The 22,991-nt window shown below is 47.3% G+C and overlaps 1 protein-coding gene and 1 long non-coding RNA gene across 2 annotated transcripts in view; one reads left to right on the top strand and one right to left on the bottom strand.

Moving 5' to 3' along the window:
* Window positions 1-22,991, top strand: part of LRP8 (LDL receptor related protein 8) — a 170,007-nt gene that overhangs the window by 141,157 nt on the left and 5,859 nt on the right. The window contains exons 5-13 of the mRNA XM_062003335.1: window positions 6,511-6,873; window positions 13,297-13,419; window positions 13,766-13,888; window positions 17,066-17,185; window positions 17,314-17,439; window positions 18,716-18,887; window positions 20,069-20,296; window positions 20,855-20,973; window positions 22,288-22,427. Coding sequence (XP_061859319.1) covers window positions 6,511-6,873; window positions 13,297-13,419; window positions 13,766-13,888; window positions 17,066-17,185; window positions 17,314-17,439; window positions 18,716-18,887; window positions 20,069-20,296; window positions 20,855-20,973; window positions 22,288-22,427 — 1,514 coding nt within the window. The remainder of the gene's footprint in view (window positions 1-6,510; window positions 6,874-13,296; window positions 13,420-13,765; window positions 13,889-17,065; window positions 17,186-17,313; window positions 17,440-18,715; window positions 18,888-20,068; window positions 20,297-20,854; window positions 20,974-22,287; window positions 22,428-22,991) is intronic.
* The window catches only part of LOC133626204 (uncharacterized), an 83,117-nt gene that overhangs the window by 37,783 nt on the left and 22,343 nt on the right, over window positions 1-22,991 (bottom strand). The window contains exon 3 of the long non-coding RNA XR_009819343.1: window positions 1,358-1,459. This is a non-coding gene — a long non-coding RNA (uncharacterized LOC133626204). The remainder of the gene's footprint in view (window positions 1-1,357; window positions 1,460-22,991) is intronic.

The following is a 22,991-nucleotide window of genomic DNA, read 5'->3' on the forward strand; positions in this document are numbered from 1 at the left end:
TTCCTGGCAAAGAGTCTTATGATTTAAGCGCTGCAATGGCAAAATTAAGTCCTGGTCATGCAGAAAGTTCTGTGCAGGCAGTTCTCAGCACTGTAGGAAGCTGTGCTGACTCCAAGGGGTCTGCATACACAGTGATGTGGGTTTTGCGTCTACTGTCGCAGGATCAAGGCCGTGTACAGTAATGCTCTGTTCTGGCTGCTGAAAGAACATTTATATATTCCTCAGAAACACAGAATTTTGTGTGATAATATTAGAGCAGCTGTTAGTTTCATGGGTATTATCAGATGTTTCTGAGGCACTTGCCAAATTGGAGTAATTTGTAAAATTGCCATTTCAGTAAGCAAGTTGTGTCTGAGGGAACAGGAGTGAACTTGTCCCACGCAGGTTCCAAGCATCAAAGTTAGAAAAAAAACCCACTGAACACATCCCAGCATATTTTCTTTCCATTCCAATTTTGGCTAGCACCAAACATCACCAGTCTGATTCAGCTGATTATATTCCAATCAGAATATAAATTAGTAATAATAATGTCTTCACCCCTATGAGATCCCCATGGAATGTCTTAAATTTCACTGAAAAGCAGCACAGTATCAGCCTTGGGCATTCTGACCAGCCTTTTCTCTTCTTTTTTTTCTCCCAAGCTGCTTTATTTTACTCAGAAACCCTCTACACTGGACTCCCTTGTTCTTATATTGAGGTTGTTTTCAGACATTCATCACAGAACCTGTGATAAAACTTCCTAACACTTTCCTGGTATGAAGTAAAACTGAGGAGACTGCGAGTATGAGTAAGCAACCTTATTGCATGTAAGGTTAAAGACAGGGAAGAAATTCAGAATGCATGTACCATTTGTACATAAGCTGCTCCCCTCCATAAATTGTGGGGGTCATAATTAATTCTATTTTCAGAAAATTAAACCACTTCAAATGAATATATGATTTTCAGGAGATATATTCTAAATCAGCAAAACATTTTTAAACCAACTATTATTTATCAGCAGGGGCTTTGGCATCTGCTTGCTCCATTATAATTAGCTAATACTATGCAAATACTGCTGCAGAGAATGGAAAAACAACTCATTTGTGTTTGAGGGGGACAGTGTGGCAAAGACAGCGAGCACATGCAAATACTAATTTGCAGGAGTGCGTGAGATGGCTCCTCAGCTACATCAGTGATTTGAACAATATCAGGAATTACTATTCCTTCTGCACTCTTCGTCTATATGGGCTTTTCGGTATCAATCACCATAGCAACAACCACGGTTAGCAGCGAGACTGCAATTCAGCTGCATTATTCCCTCCATGGGAGGCCTATCATTTTTTTCAGAGCAATGTGCTTCAAGGTCATCTTCATTTACCTCCATCTCTTTTGCTGTCCTTCCTGGAGGGCAGCTTTCCGTGGGAAACTTGTCCTTCTAGGCATGAATCTGTGCTCTGAAGGCTGGCATTTGACCGAAGATCTGTATGAAATATTCAGATAGTTGATAAGCACACCAATTGTTTGCAGACAGAACAAATCATTTAGGTACAACTGAGCCTGAAAAGAAATACTAGTTAAATAAAATAAACATGATGACAGCATCAGTAACCGGCCTGGGAGTTCCAGCTTCACTTACCCTGCCTGGATTCTGTGACCTCCTTATCTGTGGTCCGGCTCAGAGATGCATTTAAGTGGGCTGTGGTAGCTGGGTTTGGCTTTGTGCAGAATACCTGGGCAGATGGTGTTCAGGCACTTCACTCCTGCAGCCACGTGGAGCTCAGAACTTAAACCTCACAGCTTAGGAAAGTTTTTGGAGTCCACCAGCCTCTCCTTCCAGTGTTGAAGCCATGATAAATTAACAGCAGATCTCTCCCTCCCCAGTGCAAATGTTAACATACACAAATCATCCTTTCCCTCTTTAGAAGACCCGTTATCAGGTTTAAGCAAATAAGGAATTTTGAGCCATGTTTTTTTTTTTAAAGTTGCTTTGGGGAGGATGTTGGAAAAACGCAGTGTAATAATTCATCTTCTTTCCTTGTCCTCAGCATCCATAATTGCTGGTTTTCATCTTACTGCAAATTTTACCAAATAATTATCTATCTTTAAGCCATTCATGTAATTTCAAGTGATACTGTCTTTTTTGGAGGAGATGAATGAAATATCTGGCTCTTACTGAAAAGCTATAAAATCTTTAATTAAAGATTAGCAGTGGCAGCAGTTACAGTGCATTGTACATAATTCCCAGCCCCTGTTAATGATGGGTATCTCATTTATTTCATATTTTGAGTTTTATCCAGATTTGAGGCTCCATGGCTGGATGAGATGTCCATTGTAGAAACGTTACCTACAAATATATATATTTTTAATTACCCTTCTCAAGGAGTGCCATGTATCTCTAGAGCATTCTGCTTTTCTTTATAAGCACTTTAAAAGCATGTGGTGGAATTGTCTTAATTTTTTGGTGCAGTGCCTGAGCTGAGATTTTTCCGTGCTGCACCAGGCAGCTCACTGATGCCTCTGGTTAAATCCTGGCTCTGGGCAAAAGAGAATCAGCCAGTACTGAAACACTAACTTCACTACTGCAATCTCTCCTCTTTTTTTTCCCCTTTTTTTAAAACTCCCTCTATCTGAAGGCTGCAGCTGGAGGCTGTGAGGCAAAAACTGACAGTTGTGCTCTATGCCCTGGCCTATAACACAATGCAGAGATGAGTGCAGACCAGCTCAGGTATATATTTGTAGGCCAAAGCCCCTGTACGTGATCATTCAGATGTGATATTTTGCTTCCTAAAGCTAATGGATCACAGTACACTACAAAACTGCTTTTGTAATTATGCATGTTTACTGTTGGTTAAGCACTTCTTCTTGACAAATCTTTCCAAGATTCCTACCGGGATCACTTCGTATTTGAAGTAGGTTTTGTACCTTAGAGTACCACGTTTATTAATTTCTTTGGCAGTAAGGAAAGTAAGCTGGTATTTGTTTCCTTTGTTTTGCACAAATAAACTTACAATAGGACAGGTAGCAAAGAGAATAGAAGGAAATTGCTCTAAGTCAAAGAAAAAATACCCCAGTGATCGTTTAATTACTATTCACACATTTTCTGTTGAAATGCTCTGGAGGGTGGGAAATGCTGCAGTGATGGGACTGCCAGGGCACCTGACAGATTTATGAAAAGATGTGAAGTAAGCTCTCCTTGGGACTTCACTTCCCCATCCTCATCTCTCCAGGTGCTATGTAAGATAATTTGCAGGGCTGCTTTTTATTAGGTTCTTCAAACCAGCACCAAACTGTGCAGCAGGGACCCTGAGGAGCAGGAGTGTGCTGGCTCTTTCCTGGGTACACGGGGGTAAGCAGCTTTTCTCCTCTGTTGCCTGTTTGTGCCAGAGCAAGTCCCTGAGTGGCTGGAAGCTGCAGACTTTGCTTTATCCTGGCATGCCCTGAGGATTTTAGCTGTCAGAGAGGATAATGGAAGGGTGAGAGGAATTGAGACGTTATCTTCCTTCCCATGGCCATCAGGGGAACCAGCTGCACACATAGACAGAGGGCTCTGCTTGAGGCATGAAGGAATTGTCCCATTTGAGTTGGCCTGGAGATACTCATGAGGTCTGTCAATGAAGTAAAGGGCATTTTTATTCTGTGAGCCCACCAGGAGGTGCCTAGATCAGCCTTGTGTAGCGAGGCACCGTGTGCTCCTGTTTGGCACAGTCCCCTGGCAGCTCCGGTGGCTCTGCAGCAGCCTCCTTGTCCTGACCCAGTGGTGGCAGCCCAGCAGTCTGACTACTGGCCCCACAATGGCCGCTGTCATTGCAGGCAGCAACACCTGAGCACAAAGACCTGCTCTTCTGTCTCCTCAGCCTCGTACCAGTGTGAGGGTTGCCCCGTCAGTGCCGCTGCCTTTGGCTTTAAGCCGTGTGAGCAAGGGGCAGAGATCCGTCCCCAGCTGAGGACTGCGGTGCTGGGGAGTCAGCAAGAGCCAGGCTGCTGTGCTTGTTCAGTGGAGGCAGAACTTGTAGTCTCCAGTGCTGTCGTCACACTAAACTTAATTTTTAAACAATGAATAAAATAATCATGACCATGCAGTTTTTCTAGCTGGTAATTCACAAGCTTCACCGAGAAAGTCCTCATGAGAGGTTACAAAAGCTGAACTACTTCTGTCTTCTGGCTGCAATTATTAGTAATCTTGTATCTGTACTGGGATTTGTAGGTGCAGAGGAGGAGCTTTTTGTGCAAACTTCCATTGTCTGTATCCCACCCATATGTTTATCGGTTGCTAATTTGCCAGTGCAGCAGATTCCGGAAGGGAAATGCATACACACAGAAGGAGGGATGGAGATGGGACCAGGAAAACAACAAGGGGAAAAAAGATGGGCTCATTATAGTTGGGGGAAAGGAAATTCATGCACATTTGGAGCGTACAAATCATTAGAACCTTGCCCAAAAAATTAGGCATCAAAGGACTATGCAGAATGTTTCTTACTGATCTCCTTCTGAGATTCATCAAAATAATGCCAGAAAAGCAATTTCTCCTCAGCCTTAATCTGTTATAGAAGCTGTACATAGCCCGAGAAATGTTCCTGTTTCTCACTTCTTTTTTTTTAATAGATTGGCAAGATTGTAACTGTTACCTTAAATTTCCACTTGGCAGTGCTGTATTATGAATCATCTGAAGAGTGCTAGGTTATATAGCTGGGTACTGATCATTAGGGTTAATAGATTATTTCTAGTTATGGGATGAGGGTAGAAAAATATGCTCAGTGAAGAAAAAGAGCAGAATTTGGGTGAAAAGTGAAGAATTTTAATGGTCTTAATGGGCAAAAGAGGGTTTTTTCAGATGCTTCTCCCCCAGACTGAACTTGTATTTTAGTACTTATGAGAGGGATGCATCTCCTAGTATTAGTTGTCTGGTCTCAGTTCCCTCTGAAGAGGAGAATTATTAGCCCCTCCAAGGGATGGTTCCTATTCCAAGGTATGCAGCAGGAGCTGTGCCTGTTGAGGGCATCTCTCTCTATCCAGAATATTCTCCTGGGTACAGAAGGAGCCTGAGAAACCCCTGGACCAGATGATGCTTTGGTGTCTAACACTAGGTGTTCCTTTGGTGACCACACTCTGTTGCAGTTAATTATTCATCTCGGGCTGGGCACGCAGCATTGTCCAGCTGGCATTCTCTTTAACATTTATCCCTGTTGGAGGGATCTTGGGTTGTAGCCAGTGCATGGTAGTATTGCACAAAGGAAGGCAAACCTCTTTTTCTTCTAATTAGGCAGATTGCTAGTCTGATAGACACTGTAACATCTGGAAAACCCGGGGCTAAATGTAACAGGGAACAGGGCAGGAGGGAAGAAGTGTGTGTGCTCTTACGCTGTGATTTAAAACTCCAGGCTGCTTAGGTTAACAGCAAGTTTGCAAGGTAGAATGTAAATATCCATGTGCAAGTGCACTTGTTCTTAAATGCTGAATAAAGAGAGTTTCATTGCCAGGTATAAAACAGACATCATATTTCAGCAGAATACCACTGGGTTCCTGTCATTAGCTGGGAGCTGCCTTACAGAGATTTTGCTGCTTTCCAGATGCGTTTGCCAATGAGTGATTGGTGCCATCTGAACCGTGTGGTTTGTCACAGGGGCTCTGCAGATACCACAGTAAATAATTCTGCTTCTATGGAAAACCCCAAGTTTATTGCTATGTATTCTTATGTGTTCAATGTACATGTAATTGATCAAAGCCACAACTTTCCTGTAGATGATGAAACTGCAGAAGCAGACTTCTTTTTCAAGTAACTACCAAAAAGTACTTAGGGAGAAGTTCTTCCAGGGTTTTGGTTCCCCCACACCTTGATGAAATAAAGTGCTTGTGAAGTGCACATTGTTGGAGTAGATGAAAGTTTAATTTGATCAGACTTCTCTGGCTCAGCTGTCCATTAGGCTTGCAGAGGAGAGTGCTCTCTCAGCTCAGCTTGGTATCTGACAAACGTCTCATTTGTATGTTAATGTTGAGTTGTGATTTCCAGGGAAGGCATTCAGCTTGTTGTAAAGGGCCTTACTGGCAGATTGCAGCTAAATTGATGCTCGACTCACTAAATATTTACCCTACACATCCCACTTAATATGTCCAAACCCAGGCACGCTGTGAAATCCTGAAACCCGATTCTGTGCCTGTGAAAGTCAGGAAGCTGGTAATGTCAGCACAGGGCGGTGTGTGCCAGCACCCTCCCGCCGTCCCTGTTCCCAGGCCGTGCCTGGCTGCTCCTGCCTCCCCACCAGCACAGGGCTGCAGCTGCACCCCCACTTCTCCTGCCCATAGTTCTCACAGCCCTGCTACCCCTTCCTCAGGGCTGCCCATGGCCCGTAGAGGATGCATCCTGTGGCACAGCTGGGTAGAAAACCAGCATGTCTTCGCTTGCTCCTTGCCATGTAGTTTACCCTTGAGAGACACGTTTTGAGTTGGGACAGCCAAGGTGATGCTTCTATGTCCTCACCCTCCCCATCTCAGGTTGGAGACCTCACAGCTCACCTGTTTGTTTTTACTCCCAAGCCTGTTCTCCCAACGAGTTCCAGTGCAGCAACAAGTCGTGCATCTCTGCCATCTTCGTGTGTGACGGTCACAACGACTGCGGGGACGGCAGCGATGAAAGGAAGTGCTCCCCTCTGACCTGCCAGCCCAACGAGTTCCAGTGCAACAACAGCGTGTGCATCCCAGAGGAGTGGGTGTGCGACAGCCAGCCAGACTGCGAGGATCACTCGGACGAGTCCGTGGAGAAGTGTGGCTACGAGGCCAAGGCCCTCAACACCTGCGCGGCCCACGAGTTCCAGTGCGGCAACAGCGAGTGCATCCACCTCAACTGGAAGTGCGATGGGGACGAGGACTGCAAGGACAAGTCTGATGAGCAGGATTGCCGTGAGTGGCTGCAGGGGCAGGGCAGGGCTCTCCTTTTGGGGCAGAGGGGCCACAAGGAACCTGCGGGATGCGTTTTAAGGGAAGTCTTTGATGTCTGTGCAGCAACTGTGTGCCTGATCCTATATGGCATGGCTGGGTGCCCAGCCCAGCAGCGTCAGGTACATTCCAGACTCCTTTTGTGCTTTTTCCTTGAAGATTCAGAGAGGAGGTGCAAGAGTTGTTGGGTGGTACTGTGAATCAGAAGAGATCTGTTTCTCTAGAAAGACAAGGAATGGAAACTGGGAAAAAACGTTGAAAGCCCTGAGGGTGCATGGTGGGGGTCAGAGCCTGGAGGCTGGAACCCACAATGCTAAAGGGAATAGATGATCAGCAGGAAGAAATAAAAAGAATTCATTTTCTGCCTCTGAAGTCAGAGTATCCTGAACAAGGCAGCCAGAGCAGCACCTCTGAAGGATCGAGTTGGAAATGCACTTTGAGCTTGGCTTGATAAAGGCACAGAGCTGATAAATAATGGATCTCTTTTCAGCTGGCTTTATGCATTTAACATGGTGTTGTTGAGGTATGTGGTATTTTGAATGTTTCATCCATTTTTAGCCACTAAACTGTTCCAGCTGGTCACTTACCTGAGGAGGGAGAGAGACGAGAAAATAAGAGCAAAATGTTTTGGTAAAATATTCATAATCCCAAGATTGAAATCAAATATTTACATAGCTGTATATATTTAGCAGCTCTGACATTGGGCCACCTCTGGGGATGAGGGCAGAAACCAGACCTTTTTGCAAAGACATGTAGGAAAATGTATCACTTTTTGTCAGCATCATCTTTTCGGACTCATGACAACACAGAGTCCAGGCTGCCAAGCTCAGAGCAGCTGTGTGGGAGAGCCCTTTGAGGAGCAGGGGATCAGACAAATCTCTCTCAAGCAGAGAGAGGCAGATGTAAATTGAATGGCTTTTTTATCAAGAGAAGATTGATGTACTAAGTCCTGGACATCTCTGCTTACACTGCAGGAGAGCAGAGAGATGAGCCACACAGGTAACTCCAGAGCTGCTGTGCCTTTAAAAGAGCCAAAGGACTCTTTTAAAACAGAGAGGTGAGAACAGAGTAAGGGAAACCAAATCTGTTTTGTTTGAAAGATAGCAGGTTTGACTGCTGGGTACAAGGATATCATCACTGTGAATCCCTGTCCAAATAGGGGTGGATTAGGTAGGGTGTCTTTTCCATTATCTCCAAGAGGGTGATACAGGAGCTGGCAGAGCTCTTGGGCAGTAGGTAGCCAGGCTGTACTTCCAGGGTCTGAAGTGTTGCAGGAATTGGGAGACAAAGTTGCTTCCTGGTATCCATTTCACTATGAAGTGACTTTGAAAGCCAGGCAGGAGCATGTCCAGTGGAGATGTGCACTGCTAGCTGGGACAGCCTGTGTTGTTTGGTGCCTATTTTCATTGAGACCTCCTGCAGACAATCTTATACTTGTGTCCCCTCCAAATCAAGAGGCAGTGGCTAGGCTCATGTTACAAACACAGGTGTGAAGAACTGGTGTCAGGCACAGGGGACTGCCAGCAGAAGTGATCTCTGTCCCACAGGTTGCATTCCCTGCAGTGACAGCAACCTGGCAGGATATCTGAGTTTAGGCAACTCAGGAGAGGGAAAGGTGGGCTCCCTTTTATTTCCAAGTGGTAAAAGAGAAGAGCAGCTTACAGATACTGCTTTCCAATGGGAACTGTCTGAAACTTCAAACCCCATTGTTCAACTTGAGAGGAGTTTTTAAAAGTCTTTTACAGGCCTCATTTACTTTGACTCTGCTGGGTGAGAGGAGTGGGTCTGTGCCTGTGTACCTTGCTGAGGCAGAGGGAGCACTCTGTTCCCCAGCTTCTTTCCTTGATCTGACAGACACCAGCAATATCCTGCTGAGCTCAAACTGCTGAGACCTGAGGCCCAAAAGGAGCATGGCTCTGACAGCATCTCTCAGCTGCTGAGCAGCTTCACCCAGTAACACCTCCAGATATGCCAAGGGCAGCCTCCTTGGGGCAGAGGCCCCAGCTGGAGATTGCTGCAGCACAGCACAGTGCTGACAGCCAGTGGAGGAAGGAGGAAATGTGACAGAAGTGACTTGAGACAATTCTCTCTCTGGCTAGCAGAGATTCAGAACCTGAGGGTTTTTTTCCAGTAAGTCTCAGTACAGCACAACGTGCAGCTGATCTACCCAGGGGAGACCAGCATGTGAGCTGCTTCTGCTGCTGTCAGGCCTGTGGGTCAGGAAGCAGTGGGATTCTGCTCCCTCCCTGGTTTAGCTGCTGCAGTGCTTCTCTGTATGGAGTGCCTGGTTCTGCCCTTTACACTCTAGTGCCACAGAGGTGCATAAGCCTGATGCTATTTGCACTGCGGGGAGAGGAATCTGTGTGTAGCCAGGAGAGGATTTGTGGCACTGAGTGCTCTTGTAGCTGATGGGTCAGCTGGGTCAGAGAGAAATCTAATGTCGCTTCCCCATCCTGAATGCAGCTGTGCCTCAGGTCACATGCCTGCAGTAAGAAAGTGACATTTGAGAGCTCTGGAAACTCAGTGTCACTCTCCATCTGTTGGGCTGAGAATTTAGGGATTGATATAGACCTGGCTGATAATGAACTAACCATGAGCCAGCAATGTGCCCTCGGGGCCAAGAGGCCAATGGCATCCTGGGATGCATCAAGGAGAGTGTGGCCAGCAGGGCAAGGGAGGTTCTTCTCCCTCTCTACTCTGCCCTGGTGAGGCCTCATCTGGAGTCCCGTGTCCAGTTCTGGGCTCCTCAGCTCAAGAGGGACAGGGAAGTGCTGGAGAGAGTCCAGCACAGGGCCACCAAGATGATCAGGGGACTGGGACATCTTTCATGTGAGGAAAGGCTGCAGGAACTGGGGCTGTTTAGTCTGAAGGAGACTGAGGGGAGATCTTATTAACATTTATAAATATCTAAATGGTGGGTGTCAGCAGGTTGGGGCAGCACTTTCTTTTGTATCCAGTGACAGGACAAGGGGTGATGGAAAGAAGCTGGAACACAAAAAGTTCCATTTAAACATAAGGAAAAGCTATTTCACTGCTGAGGTGAGGGAGCCCTGGCACAGGCTGCACAGGGAGGGTGTGGAGGCTCCTCTGGAGGTTTCCAAACCCACCTGGGCATGTTCCTGTGTGACCTGATCTAGGCGGGACCTACCCTACCATTCTATGAATTATTTTTTTGCCCCATTGTAAATTCTGTTTTTGAGGCCAGTCCCCTGTGGCACACAGGGAGTTAGAGTGTGACAGCCCCATCCCCACGGTGCAGAGACGGCACAAGCACCTCTACGTTTGACTTGATTAGAACTGCAGATACTAGCATCACATCTTCTCTTGCAAATGGGAATCATATGGGGTCAGCATTGTATAAAATAGAGAGGGAGTGGGAGCTAATGCTTTAAAAAAATGTCATGAGGCCATCCCCAGTCATTTGTTACAATCATTGCGGGGTGATAAACGAGTAGAGCAGAAATGAAGGGTGACAATTGGTGAACAGGTTTTGGCAGCGAGACAGCAAATAAATAGGAGGGAATGAGTCATTTCAGGAAAGCTGTGTGAGAACATGGAGTGGTTGGGATGTTTTTTTCCTACCATATATATTCAAATATGTATATATACCAAATGAACATTAGGTTAGATTTGTTAGTCTCCAAATCTGGAATGGTTACATTTTAAACTGTCCTTTGCAACTCAGCCGAAGGCATCCAGGAGGGAGAACAGATAATACAACTGACAGATGGAAAACAGACCCCTTGAGACCTGACCTCACACTTCTGTGCCTCTGTCTCCCCATTTATAAAATGGGATTGGTGCATTTTGCAAATGCTGGGATTTTCTTGAGATTGAGTTCATTGGAGAGTGGGAACAGAGGAAACACAGACTCAGGTGCAGAATCTGGAACGTATCTGATGAATTTGAGCCATACAGCTTTGTGCCCAGTACGTGCAAAGGGGAAGCGTGTCTGAGTTGTGCCTGTGAATTTAGCAGGGCTTTGGTAAATTGTTTCAGGTTTGGTTTGCAGAGTAGAGGAGATGAGTATAAAACTGCTGAGATTTCACTGATTTAAGCCCTGCAAAACAGCACAGTGATCTCCTGAACACCTCCTGCAAATAAACAGCATGGCTCTTTCCTCTTCTTGGGATATTGTTTTGGGAACGGCCTTGATGGCTGCAGACTGTCAACTCTGCCAGTGGTGCTGAGATGGGTTTGTGTTCCAGCTTCAGGCCAGTTGCAGGCCCTCTCCCCTCAAAGTCATGCTCTCTAGGCAAGGTATAAATATTCTCTCTCCTTCTCCTGAAAAACGCATGAAGAAATAGCAATGCTGTAAATGCATTTTAATATCTTACTGATCAGTAAGAGCTGCTACTGTAGCTGCTCTTCTTGGATGTCTTTTAGGCAGCTCACGGACCATTTCTCAAAGGTCTGAACTTTCACAGTTCTGCTGGAGTGTGAAGTGAGCCAGGAAACCAAGCCTGGTCTCCAAACTTCTGTCTCTTGTTGATGCAAAAGCCTTGTGCAGTAACGTTGTACAGTCCCACATCTGTGTTTTGCAATCCCTGTGGCATCTGAGCTGAGAGCTGTGCTGTCATTCTTCTCTCAGCCTTGTGGTGCTTAGGCAACATTGTCTTTGCAGTTCCTCAAAAAATCTCCTTCATTTTAATTTGCTTTTGGATTAGAAACCTTTCTATTCTTAGCAGCGAGCTGTAACTGCTTTTCAGAAGAGCTCTGAAGATTACAATTGAGGACAATTAGTAAGTTTTATAACGGGTGCCTTCCGAATCTGTAGCTGTTGTCATGCAGATAATTACCTGATAAACTGGAGACCTGTTCCTGCTCCAGGAAAGATAAGACCCCCATGGGCTTGAATTACATATTACACTTTGGGGGGGATTAATATTTACGGTTGGAAATGGGGGAACCATCCTTTCCTGTCTCCACACAGAAGAAGAGAAGGTTGCTAGAGAAGGGGTGAAGTAAACTGTTTTTCATGACAAGAAATAATAGTGGCAAAGAAATTTTCAGCTAGACAGTAGGGAAAGCTTTGCAATAGCCAGAGTGGAGCTCAGAAGAGGATTGCCCAGGAGGAATGTGATCTCTCCATTGTCAGGGCTTCTCCAGGCAGGTGGTGGTACACGGCAGGAATGGTCCAGGCAGAAGTGCCTCTGCCTCCCTGCAGGAGATCTCAGTGCCACTTCCAGACCTGTGGTCTCTGATTCTCTCAGACCACAGCTTTGTTTCTTCCTCTCCTTCATTTTTCTCCATTTAGAGCTGCAGTTCCCATGTGCTTAGTGTGGAGCTACTGTCCCAGATGTCCCATGGAGGTTTCCCATTGCTGTGCCTGGGTTTATTAGCTGAAATGTGGTGACACAGCTGGGCCTTTAACTGGGCTTATTGCTTGGGCTTTTTTTCTCAGCTCTGTATGGATATAATGCATGTGGCTTTCCTCTCCGAGGAGCAGTGCTATTTCCACACTTTCCTCATGTGAATACTGTGCATTCCTGAAGGCAGGATTTCTCTCTTCCTCCACCAGCCCTGCAGTTGTGACTTTTCCTGTCTGTTGTGTCCATTGCTGTCTGAAGATGCACCAGAGCTATGTCCAGTGAAGCTGTCACAAACCTGAATCCCGCATCCTGTGGGATACAATCGCCAATAATACTGAGCCTTTGTGCAAGTAGTGTTTTATGATGCTGATGCTGGCTCACTTCATGCCTGTGGCTCTTCCTGGGTTATCTGAAAGCAGTAATTTTTGTATTAGGACGAGTTTGCCAAATTGCCAAGGAAGCTCTGCCACGTGGCTGTCGCCTCCCGTGCAGTAACAGCAGTGCTGACCTCCTCTAGCTCTTCAGAGGCAGGGATTTTCTGTCATGTGATTGCAGGATGCAATCATCAAGATGGAAAGGCTGGAATCAAGAGCTCTCTAGGGTGCACTGCCTTAATAGGATTTTAAGGAAACATCTGTAAGACAGTCCCCTCAGGAGGAAGCTGCGTAACGTGTCCCAGGAGTGAGGAACCTGTGTTCCCTCTGACTACAGGCTGCAGCCCTGTGCTGGTTAGTAAGTGCCTGTACCTTTGGGCAGTGCAAGTCTGGTCCCAGCTAGGGAGGTCTCTCAGTGGAACCTTGGAGAGGGAAACATGACTGCTTTTAGGATGGTCAGTATAGCTGTCTGGTTGATGTTTTTCCCCAACTTTGCTTCAACCACATCATGATCAGATCTGGTTTGAGTCTAATAATCTGACCTGGACAAACATCCTGTGGGGATGTGTTTTGCCTGTAACCCCAAGAAACACCAAGCCACAGTGCAGTGGAGCTCTTCTGCAGTGTCAGAGGAACGTGGCTGATACCACAGAGGATATTCAAGCCCTGTGTGGCTAATGCTGGAATGTGTTGTCTTAAAGCTCTGGTGACCTGCCGGCCGGATGAATTCCAGTGTGGGGACGGGACCTGTATCCACGAGGCAAAGCAGTGTGACAAGGTGCACGACTGTCCTGACAACAGCGACGAGGCAGGCTGCGTCCAAGGTAGGTACAGACAGCTCTGCACCCCTTGTGCTCTGTGGTGTCAGGCTGGAGACCTGCCTGGCCACTGGAGAGGGGACACATGCTGCTTCTCTGGGCCAGGGCAGCTGATTCCTCTGGAGAGTTTTAAGCCATCCTGGCAGTGGAGTTGCTTGGGAGAGACAATTGTGCTGAGCAAACACGCTGCATGACTTGAAAAGTTCCTTGCATGATACTCAGACTTAATGTTCATCTGCTTAATCCCATCCCATTTCTGCTAATGACACCCTCTTGAAGCTTTGTGTCAGGCCTTTTGTTGTCATGAGCCTCATCTAACTTAGTTGCTTTCCTCTCTTGCCCGACACGACAGAGTCAGCATGTGAAAGTCCCAGCAAGTTTCAGTGTAAGAGTGGAGAGTGCATTGACGGAGGCAAAGTGTGCGATTCACATAGAGACTGCAGGGACTGGTCTGATGAGCCTCTGAAAGAATGTGGTACAGTACTTGCCTTCTATGTGTTGCTCCTGTTGTAACTGCTTCCCCTCTCCTCCATCTGGTGCTCACAGCTTTGAGTGTAACCACATGTAGCTGCTAATGCTATTTCTCACTCTGCTCCTCTTCCCTTGCCTCTGTTCTCTCATCACCCTGTGTATGAATATAATTAGTAGCCTAGTCTGATCATCTGGAAGTTTGAACTGTGCCCTTCTCAGCTCAGCTTTTATCCATAGAGGGACATATCAATTGAGCATGAGACTAGGAACCAGGAATTCCCCTCCTTCCCCAGATACTAGTGTTCTCCATAGCACAGACCACTTTGTTTAGCCTCATTTCTTTCCTCTTTATGGGGAAAGGCTGTGGGATCCGGTGCTGTTCATCCCAGCAGAGACTGAGGGGGAGACTCATTAGAAAGGTGTATGTCAAGGGAATGGGGCAATACTTCTTTCTGTAGTGTCTGGTGATAGGACAAGGGGTAATGGACATAAGCTGGAACACAAAAAGTTCCACTTAAACTTAAGGAACTTCTTTACTGTGAGGTGAGGGAGCCCTGGCCCAGGCTGCCCAGGGAGGGTGTGGAGGCTCCTTCTCTGGAGGTTTCCAAACCCAAATGGACACGTTCCTGTGTGACCTGATCTAGGTGGGACCTGCTTGAGCAGGGCAGTTGGACTAGATGATCTTTAGAGGTCCCTTCCAACTCCCAGCACTCTGTGATTCTGTGATTGCCAAAATTATCTTTGAATTGTAGGATTATGGTAACATCGTAGAAATTTAGCACTGGGAACATGCTTTGAAGGTGAAAACACATAGTGGCAGCAGTCACTGAGAGATGATGATTTCTGATTTTACATGTTGTTGCTGCTTCCTTTCAGAAATTCCAGCAGGCTGCTCTCTGCAGTGTCCCGCCAGCTCTGGGCTAGTGAGAATGCACAAGCTGAGAGAGCCAGGTCTGCGTCGGGGCTGTTAAGAGTCCCCAGAGCAGAAAGTCCAGGCCAGAGAGCTGGGCTGCTCTCCCCAGAGCATTTTGGGCACCAGCCCCAATCTTACCCAAACATACTTGGTTTTCTCCTCAGTGCAGAAATGTCCCAGACAGGTAGGCATCCCTTTCCATGAGCATGGAGCTCAGTTCTGCCTCTTAAATAACTCATGTTCAGGAAGAACTGTCAGTCTCTCCTCTGCTTCAGACACGAAGTGTGTCTAGTGGGGATGCTCTTACCCTGTGCTTTCAGTGTGCCCTTGCTTTCTTCCACACTAATCCACATCTCCCTGTCTTTCCGAGTGGGTGTTGCAACTTGTGGAGCTCTCCCAACAAAGCTGGCAGCCCAGCCTGGCTTAGGAGACGGGGCAGTGGCACAGCACAGCTGGGCTTGGTGCTCAGCTTCACAGCGGTGCCACAGCTCACCTGGGGCAGACCCAGGCTGGCAGTGAAGTTTGAGTGAGGAAGCTGAGCAGGGAATTACCTCCAAAGGCAAGATAGATGCTTCTTTTGAAGGGTGCAGAATGATGTAGATTGCTGGGAATGTAATGCCCGGAACCAAATAATCCACACAGAAGGCAGGAGGTGCACGACATGTTCCTCATCTTGGTGTGTCTGTCAGATACTGCAGTGCCCTCTGAGACTCCCTAAAAAGGTACGGGCACAAGATAGAACATCATTTGTCTTATTTAGGCAGGTAGTGAATATACTGCTGAAGCCTGGGTAATGGGCAGCAGCTGCTCAGCAGAAAGACAACAGGCTGGTCTCTGTACCTGGCTTCTCCTCAGCTCCTGTTGAGATGTGCAGGGAGGGAACGAGCCCTTGGTTTACAGGCTTTAAATCCGTGCTACAGAGCACCTCTGAAGCCATGGGAATCATCTGGGTGAGGGTTTGTAGTGTTTTGCAGAGAGCAGTTGTGTATGTTTATGACCCAATTTGCTAGAGGCCTATGCAAGCGTAGGAATAGCTGATGCCCATTAATAAACAGCATTGAACAGTGACAGCACACAGCGTGGCTCTGTGGACACCTTCCAGCCTAGTGAACTTCTGCTCTATTAATAATGTATTGGTATCTACATGTGTGTGTCTTTTGATAGGAGGGTGAAAACATCCCAGAGCTGGGATGGGGTTCCTTCTGGCATGGTATTTTCCGGGTCTTAATTGGCTCGTGGTTGTTTTCATTTTCCTCCAGGAGCACTGATTTCATGGCTCTGCTGTGCTGCTCACCTGCAGTGTGCAAGGAAGCAGCAAGTAAAAGATAAATGAAAGATTTGCCTTTAAATTGCACTATAGATTGAAGCAAATCAGTTTTGCTTGTTCTGCTGTCTCTGAAATCCCACAGCTTCTGTTCAGCAGTCTTACTTAGAGAGAGGACTTTCTCTTCACCTCGTGTAGGTTAATTACAAGAAGAAATGTTCTTTTCCTCAACCTCACATTCAGTTCTAGTTACAGGGGTCTGTTTAGCCTTTTCCATTTCAGCACTCGAAAGCAGGATCAGAGAGGTGGCCTTGGATTACACAGGGACTCGGGAGAGGATGGGGACTGTTGCTTCATAAAATTGCACACTTGGGCTGGTGCAGGCTGCCAGCAGAGCCTGTCATGTGGGATGTTTGTGGGAGGACTCTATCTCAGTGCTAATGGAGTATCTGACACATTGTACCTTGGTGTTTGCTGGAATTTTCACATAGATCATTCCTTGGAGCTAGATGGGAAGATAGTACAGTACTTCAAAATGACTGGCCCTTGGGAGATGAGACTCCTGCAGCATGAATTATTAAAGCTCAGAGGGACTGTTCAGAAAAGTCAACATGAACCAGAGCATGGGGGAAAAAGGAGTCTCCTGGAGACAGTCCTTAGGTCCCCTGGAAGCTTCTCACATGTGGCAGAACACGCTCAAAGCAGCAGCTCTTTGATGGGATGAGACGCAGATTCACATACACTGTATCCCCAGGGCTTCCTGTTCATTTAGCCACTAGCTTTCAGTCCAAATGATCCTACAGCGTTGGTTTGGAATAATAAAGAGCGGCACAGCGATACAGTGGTGGCTTCCTATCTGTGAAGTCACCCCTATGCTCTGTGGGGCCACCAAAAGCTGATGGATAGGTAGACAGGGGAAAACTTATGAGGCTGTCTCTTAATTTTATTCAGCCTTCTACCTAAAGGCCCTCTTTTGTCATAGATAATGTGTGTATCCCTTCCAGATATTAACGAGTGCTCTCTGAACAACGGTGGCTGCTCCCACATCTGCAGGGACCTGAGGATCGGGTACGAGTGTGAATGTCCCCCTGGATACAAGCTCCTGGACAAAAAAACCTGCGGAGGTAATTGCCATGCAAACAGCAGGCCCTTGTGTTTCACCGTACCCAGACGGGCTTGCGTGCACTTGAGCGTTGCTGTATCCCAGATGGTTTGATTGCAGTTATTGATGGGTTTCAAACACTCCTTTCAGACATAGACGAATGTGAGAATCCAGACGCGTGTAGCCAGATCTGCATTAATTACAAGGGGGACTACAAATGTGAGTGCTACGAGGGATACGAGATGGACACCCTGTCCAAGAACTGCAAAGCTGTAGGTAAGGCAGCACCACAGGCACTTAAACTCTGCTTGCTCAGCACCACAACTCTTGACAGAAAACATGCTGGCAGGGCTGAGGCTGGGGGAACAGAAACAAAAGGGAACTAGCAAAGCAAGCAAGCAAAGATTTCATTTTGAGCAGCACAGAACTGCTGCAGCTATAGCAGATGTGTCTCTAGGCAAGAAATACTGATCATGCAGATCAGAATATTTTAACAGTGTACAGAGCAAGATTACAGTCACTAGCTGGCTGTTTGAAGCTGAAACTAGAAAAGAAGGTCTCTTGACAGGTGTTATTAAAAACAGTGCAGCAAAAATACTTAGTGGTAGTAGTATTAAAAGGGAGAAAACATCCCAATCGAAGCACAGTAGGTGACTCACACCCTCCCAACCTCTTATGCAAATACCAGCATGAACACCAGAATTTTGCAGACCTTGTTGGCCACTCCTGGAGAAAAACCAGTCTCCAACTAAAGCTAGTTCTGAGCCTCACGACCTGTTCCTGCTTCAAACAGGGAAGGGCACAAAGACCAAACTAAAGATTTATCTATCTGACTCACAGCTTATTTTAGTGACACTTAAGAACGCAGAGGGCAAAGATGTGTATCTCTTGTTCTGAGCCTAGAGACATAGGTGTAGTAGGAAACTAGCCTCCATGAGGCTCCGTGTGAATAACCTGGAGGCTAAGGTGCTGCCTATCGTCATCCAAGCAAATTAATTCTTGGGTCTCTGTGTCCTGGTCTCCTGTCCTGTGGGAATTTCAGGTTAACTTTGTGCTCTTAAGAGGCTCCAGCCAGAGATTACAACTGCAGTAGCAGTATCACCCAGGCTGAAGGCTCTGGCCCCACAGAAAAGAGGTGTGAACGGCCTGAGCCCAAGTGCTCAGGTGGACTGTGTGAGTTCTGCATGTACCTGACAGTCTACAGTTCGTCCCTGGCAGCTGGTGCTGGCTCTGCTGGAATCAATGTGGCTCTGTCATGCCTCAAGTCTGGCTGCCTCCTGTCCCTCCAGCCGACTTGGCTGTCTGTTCCTCATCCTGCCCATGAGTCACCAAAATCTGGCCTGTGTATTTTGTATCTAAAGTTGAAGGTGAGGACATTGCCCACAGCTGTGCTGGTGGCAGAACAGGCAGCCCAGGGGCCAGCATGTGTCTGTGGGCTCGGGTCCTCTGTGTGCAGCTGCCAGAGTTCTGTTGCTGTTTGAGAAATGAAAGCCAAACCCAGCCCTTCTTTGGTCAGCTGCTAAATGCCAAACGTGCTGACTTTCTGTGGCAGGCAAGAGTCCATACCTGATCTTCACCAACCGCCACGAGGTGCGGAAGATCGACCTGGTGAAAAGGGATTACTCCCGCGTCATTCCCATGCTGAAGAACGTCGTGGCGCTGGATGTGGAGGTGTCCACAAACAGGATCTACTGGTGTGATCTGTTCTACAGGAAAATCTACAGGTGAGGGGTGTTCTGGCACCTGCAGCAGTGGATGGGAAGCACTGAACATGGTTCTTTCAGTGGGGAGGGAGTGACTGACCTGGAGTTGTGTAGTTGGAATGTGTGGTGCTCATCAGACTGAAATAACACTCTTGGCAACGTTGTCAGTTGCTCTGCAGAACCCTGATGCTGCTGTTCCTTTGGTCTCAGAGAGAGACTAAAGCCATTCCTTGTAGTGAAGGTGAGGAAGCTGCTGTTACTCCAGGCTCATTCCCCACAGGCACTCCAGCCTGGGCCACAGACCATAAAACAGTGTCAAGAATTCCTGGGTTTAGGCATTTGTTTCCAGCCTCTAACACTCGAGAGCTCAGCTCCCAGACGACTTCCCTTCTCATGCCATGCTCAAAGGCAGGAGGCTCAGGCAACAGGAGATGTAAACCACCTGGCAGTTTCAGATGTTTGGAGGGGGAGAAATTTCTGCTGTACCAAGTTGTTCTAAGAGCCAGTCTCAGCTCCTAGAAACACAGATGCAAACTGAGTAACTCCATGTCAGTTCACTCAGTGCAGTTGATATTGGTGCAGGGGCCAGAGTGCAGAATTAGTCTCTGTGCTTGTAGGAGAAAGGTTTGTTTATGAAACACCCATGTGGAGTTTGCTGCCTTTCATTACTGATAGGAAAGATCTTGAGGCTGCCTCTGGTATTTAGTGAATGTTTTCTTTGTATCTAATGAGATCACTTGCCAAATTAGTACAGTTCCATGATTTCCTTTGATGGGTCATCATTAGTTGCTCAGGTCCTAACTGTGGTACATTAAAGCAGGATTATTTGTATGCTCTGTGCAGCAGAGCACTGGAGATTGTATTCTTAATGTCCATAAATCCCATGAATCAACTCTATTCAAATTAACGTGCCTGAAGTCACATGTTTTGCTGAATTGTGCAATGACAGCAGGAAACAGGGAGAAAAATTGAATGACAGTTCGCTATTCTGGAAAATCCTGCCATCCCAGACATAGGGGAAGAAGCTCAAGTCGTAGGAGAACACGGAAGGTTGCAGCACTCGCACTCAGCCCTAAGGGTTTCTGCACCAATCCTGCTGCCATTTCCCTGCTGGGAGGCTGCACCAGTGGTTCCTGGCACTCAGCAGCCTGAGCTCCAGCCCAGGCACACGTGCCACCCAGTGACCAGCCCTGTCTTTGCAGCGCCTACATTGACAAAGCGAGTGACACGGCCGAGCAGGTGATTTTGATAGACAGCCAGCTGAACTCTCCCGAAGGCCTGGCCATAGACTGGGTGCATAAGAACATCTACTGGACAGATTCTGGAAACAAGACCATCTCAGTGGCCACTGCAGATGGAAGCAGGAGGAAAACCCTTTTCAACAGTGACCTCAGTGAGCCAAGAGCCATCGCTGTTGATCCCACACGGAGGTAGGTGTAAAGACCACAAATGCTCCCCTCACCAACAGAGACATTCCAGTCTTCTATTGACTCTTTTACAAACTGGGGAGGTTCTCACCTCATCAAGACTTCAGGTGCCCTTAAAGATAGGTAGTCAGTCCCTTGAACTTAAATAGGACTGCTGAGACGGCTCTCTTCTTTGCAAAGCCATGGCTGTTGAAGAAGGACCCTGTGTTGGATGGGTCTGAGCTGCTCTGGGCACGTAGGCTGTGCTGGGAGATGAAGTGGTCGGTCTGACGTGTGCGTGAGCCACTCGGGAACGTGGCACCCACACACCCAGCAGAGCAGACACCAGGAAATGCTTTGCATGGGGTCATAAAGGTGAGATTTTGCATTCTGGTGCAAGTTTTGTGGCAGTGCCCTGCAGGACAGCAGATGGCTGCACTGGGTGCACATCAGCAGTAACTGAAGCGGCTTGAGGGGCTTTGCTGTAATGAAAGAACAGGGCACCTCCTACTCTGGTCTAACAGTGCAGATTTCTTACACTAAAGTCCAGTTTACTGTTTTCTTTGCATCTCTCTCTTCCAGATTCATGTACTGGTCTGACTGGGGAGACAAAGCTAAGATTGAGAAAGCGGGCCTGAACGGCGTGGGGCGGCGAGTGCTGGTGACCGACAACATTGAGTGGCCAAACGGCATCACACTTGGTGAGTGCCCAGCTTAGGGCTGTGGGACCCACTGTGGCACACAGGAGTTCAGTGTTAAGTAGGAAAATACAAGCAACTTGATTTCAGTAGCCAGCACAGTGAGTTTTGCCCCAGTCCTCACTTCTTACTGCAGGAGCTTTGAGTTGCTTTTAGGTGTGCCTTAAGGCAAAGGGAAATTGTAGGGGAGGATGCAGAGCTGCAACAACCCTTTGTAAGTCCAGTAAGCATCAGAGGATCCTTGGTGTGTCTCTGAACCTGGGTCTGTTTCAGAAGCACTGTCACGATACCTCACTGGGCTGAGCAATGTGCAGCACATCGAGGAAGGAGGTGCAGAGCCCATTCCCATTGCCATGCCCTGCCCACCCCAGGGTAGGGGTGGTGAGATGGAGGCAGCTTGGCCCAGATCCTGCTGATACACGGGCCTGGGCTGGTTCTCACTGTCACACTGAGGGGCAGGAGGTTTGCCACCCTCAGTGGGCAGTAGGGAACAGCCTCCTCTGGAGTTACAGCTCGGTGTGTTTAATGCCATGCAGAGGCTGCCTGGCTTTATGTTTGAATATTCTGGCCCTGAGAAGGATGTAGGAGGAGAAAAGGCTGCCACCATTGCTTAGTGTTGAAGTGCTACTGCTGTGAACAAATAATGTTATCCTTTAGTAATTAAGAAATTAATTAATGACTTGTTTAATTACAGAACTTGTTTTGTGTTGGCACTCATCCACATGCATTCTGTTTAGTGAATCTCATCCAAAATTTGGAGTGAATTTGCTCCAGGAAGAGAAATTCAGTGCTGAGCATTCTGAATAACATTGGATCCTTCCCTACTCCCCTAGCTGCTGCCTCCCCAAAACCTGGCTGGTTGTGGTTGGAGTGTCCCCACCACCACTATTCCCTAGGCTGCAGCACAAGAAGGGTTTGTGGACCCACACAGTGGGATCAATCTTGTTGTCCAACAAGAGGCCAAGAGTTGAATTGCCTTGAGACGGATGAAGCTTCTTGCTCAGGCATTGCTAGAGTGACTCTGGGAAGCCTGAACTGCTGCTGGCCTGCTCCTCCTGGTAGCAAAAGAACCTCATTGTGCAAAGCTGTCATTCAGGCATTCCCCACACACACAACAGAATGTTCCTCCTTTTTAATCTTATTTATAGGGTTTTATCCCAGCATCTCTAGGCACCAATTCAAAATCAGAACTAGTGTTAAAAAAAGCCCAATAATAAAGAGATTAGTCATGCTGCCAGCAGGAGAAACATGCTGGGCAGGACAGAAAGAGTTGCAGGAGCTGGGTGTAATTTTGCTTCATTGTGTTTCACTTCTCAGATTTGCTGAATCAGCGTCTCTACTGGGTAGACTCCAAATTGCATTCCCTGTCCTGCATTGATTTCAATGGCAGCAACAGAAAAGTTCTGATCTCTTCTGTGGATGATCTGAGCCATCCTTTTGGCCTGGCTGTGTTTGAGGTAAGAGTTGACAACGGATGCAGAGCAGACTGGAGACTGCAAGAGGTCTCAAAGCTGCTCTTGATGAATAGCTCTGCCTTTGGCATAGCACAGAAAGCTCAGCAAGGGCGTTTGCTGCTATAGAAACCAATTAACCTGGTGTGGGTTCAGCAGGGAGAACTGTTTTCTAAAGCCTCTCATCAACAGCAATGCCTTGTCTCATGTTTTCATCTCATGTGGTACCAGTGTGCCCGTGAGGGCTGGTAATGCCCAGCCTAACACCTCCCACAGACCTGGAAAATGGGCAGTGGGGTTTCCTTCATTTGAATGGAGCCAACACTCCATCCCCACAGCCCAAAACTATTAGCAAGGGAAGGCAGAAGCTGCTTACTGTTCTCAGGAGGTGAGACAACCTGCAGCCCAGCACTGCTGCTCTCAGCACCTTGGTTTCAAATGTCTTTTCATACCTGTGTTGCATTTTCTGGGGCCAGCAGAACCCTCAGAGGAGGCAGCAGCAGACAGTTGTTGCTGTTGTCCATCCTGCAGCACCTTGGAAACATTTCAGCTGTGCTGGGAGCCTCAGGG

The sequence above is a fragment of the Colius striatus genome, chromosome 10, assembly GCF_028858725.1.
Source record: "Colius striatus isolate bColStr4 chromosome 10, bColStr4.1.hap1, whole genome shotgun sequence".
Classification (NCBI taxonomy): Eukaryota; Metazoa; Chordata; class Aves; order Coliiformes; family Coliidae; genus Colius; species Colius striatus.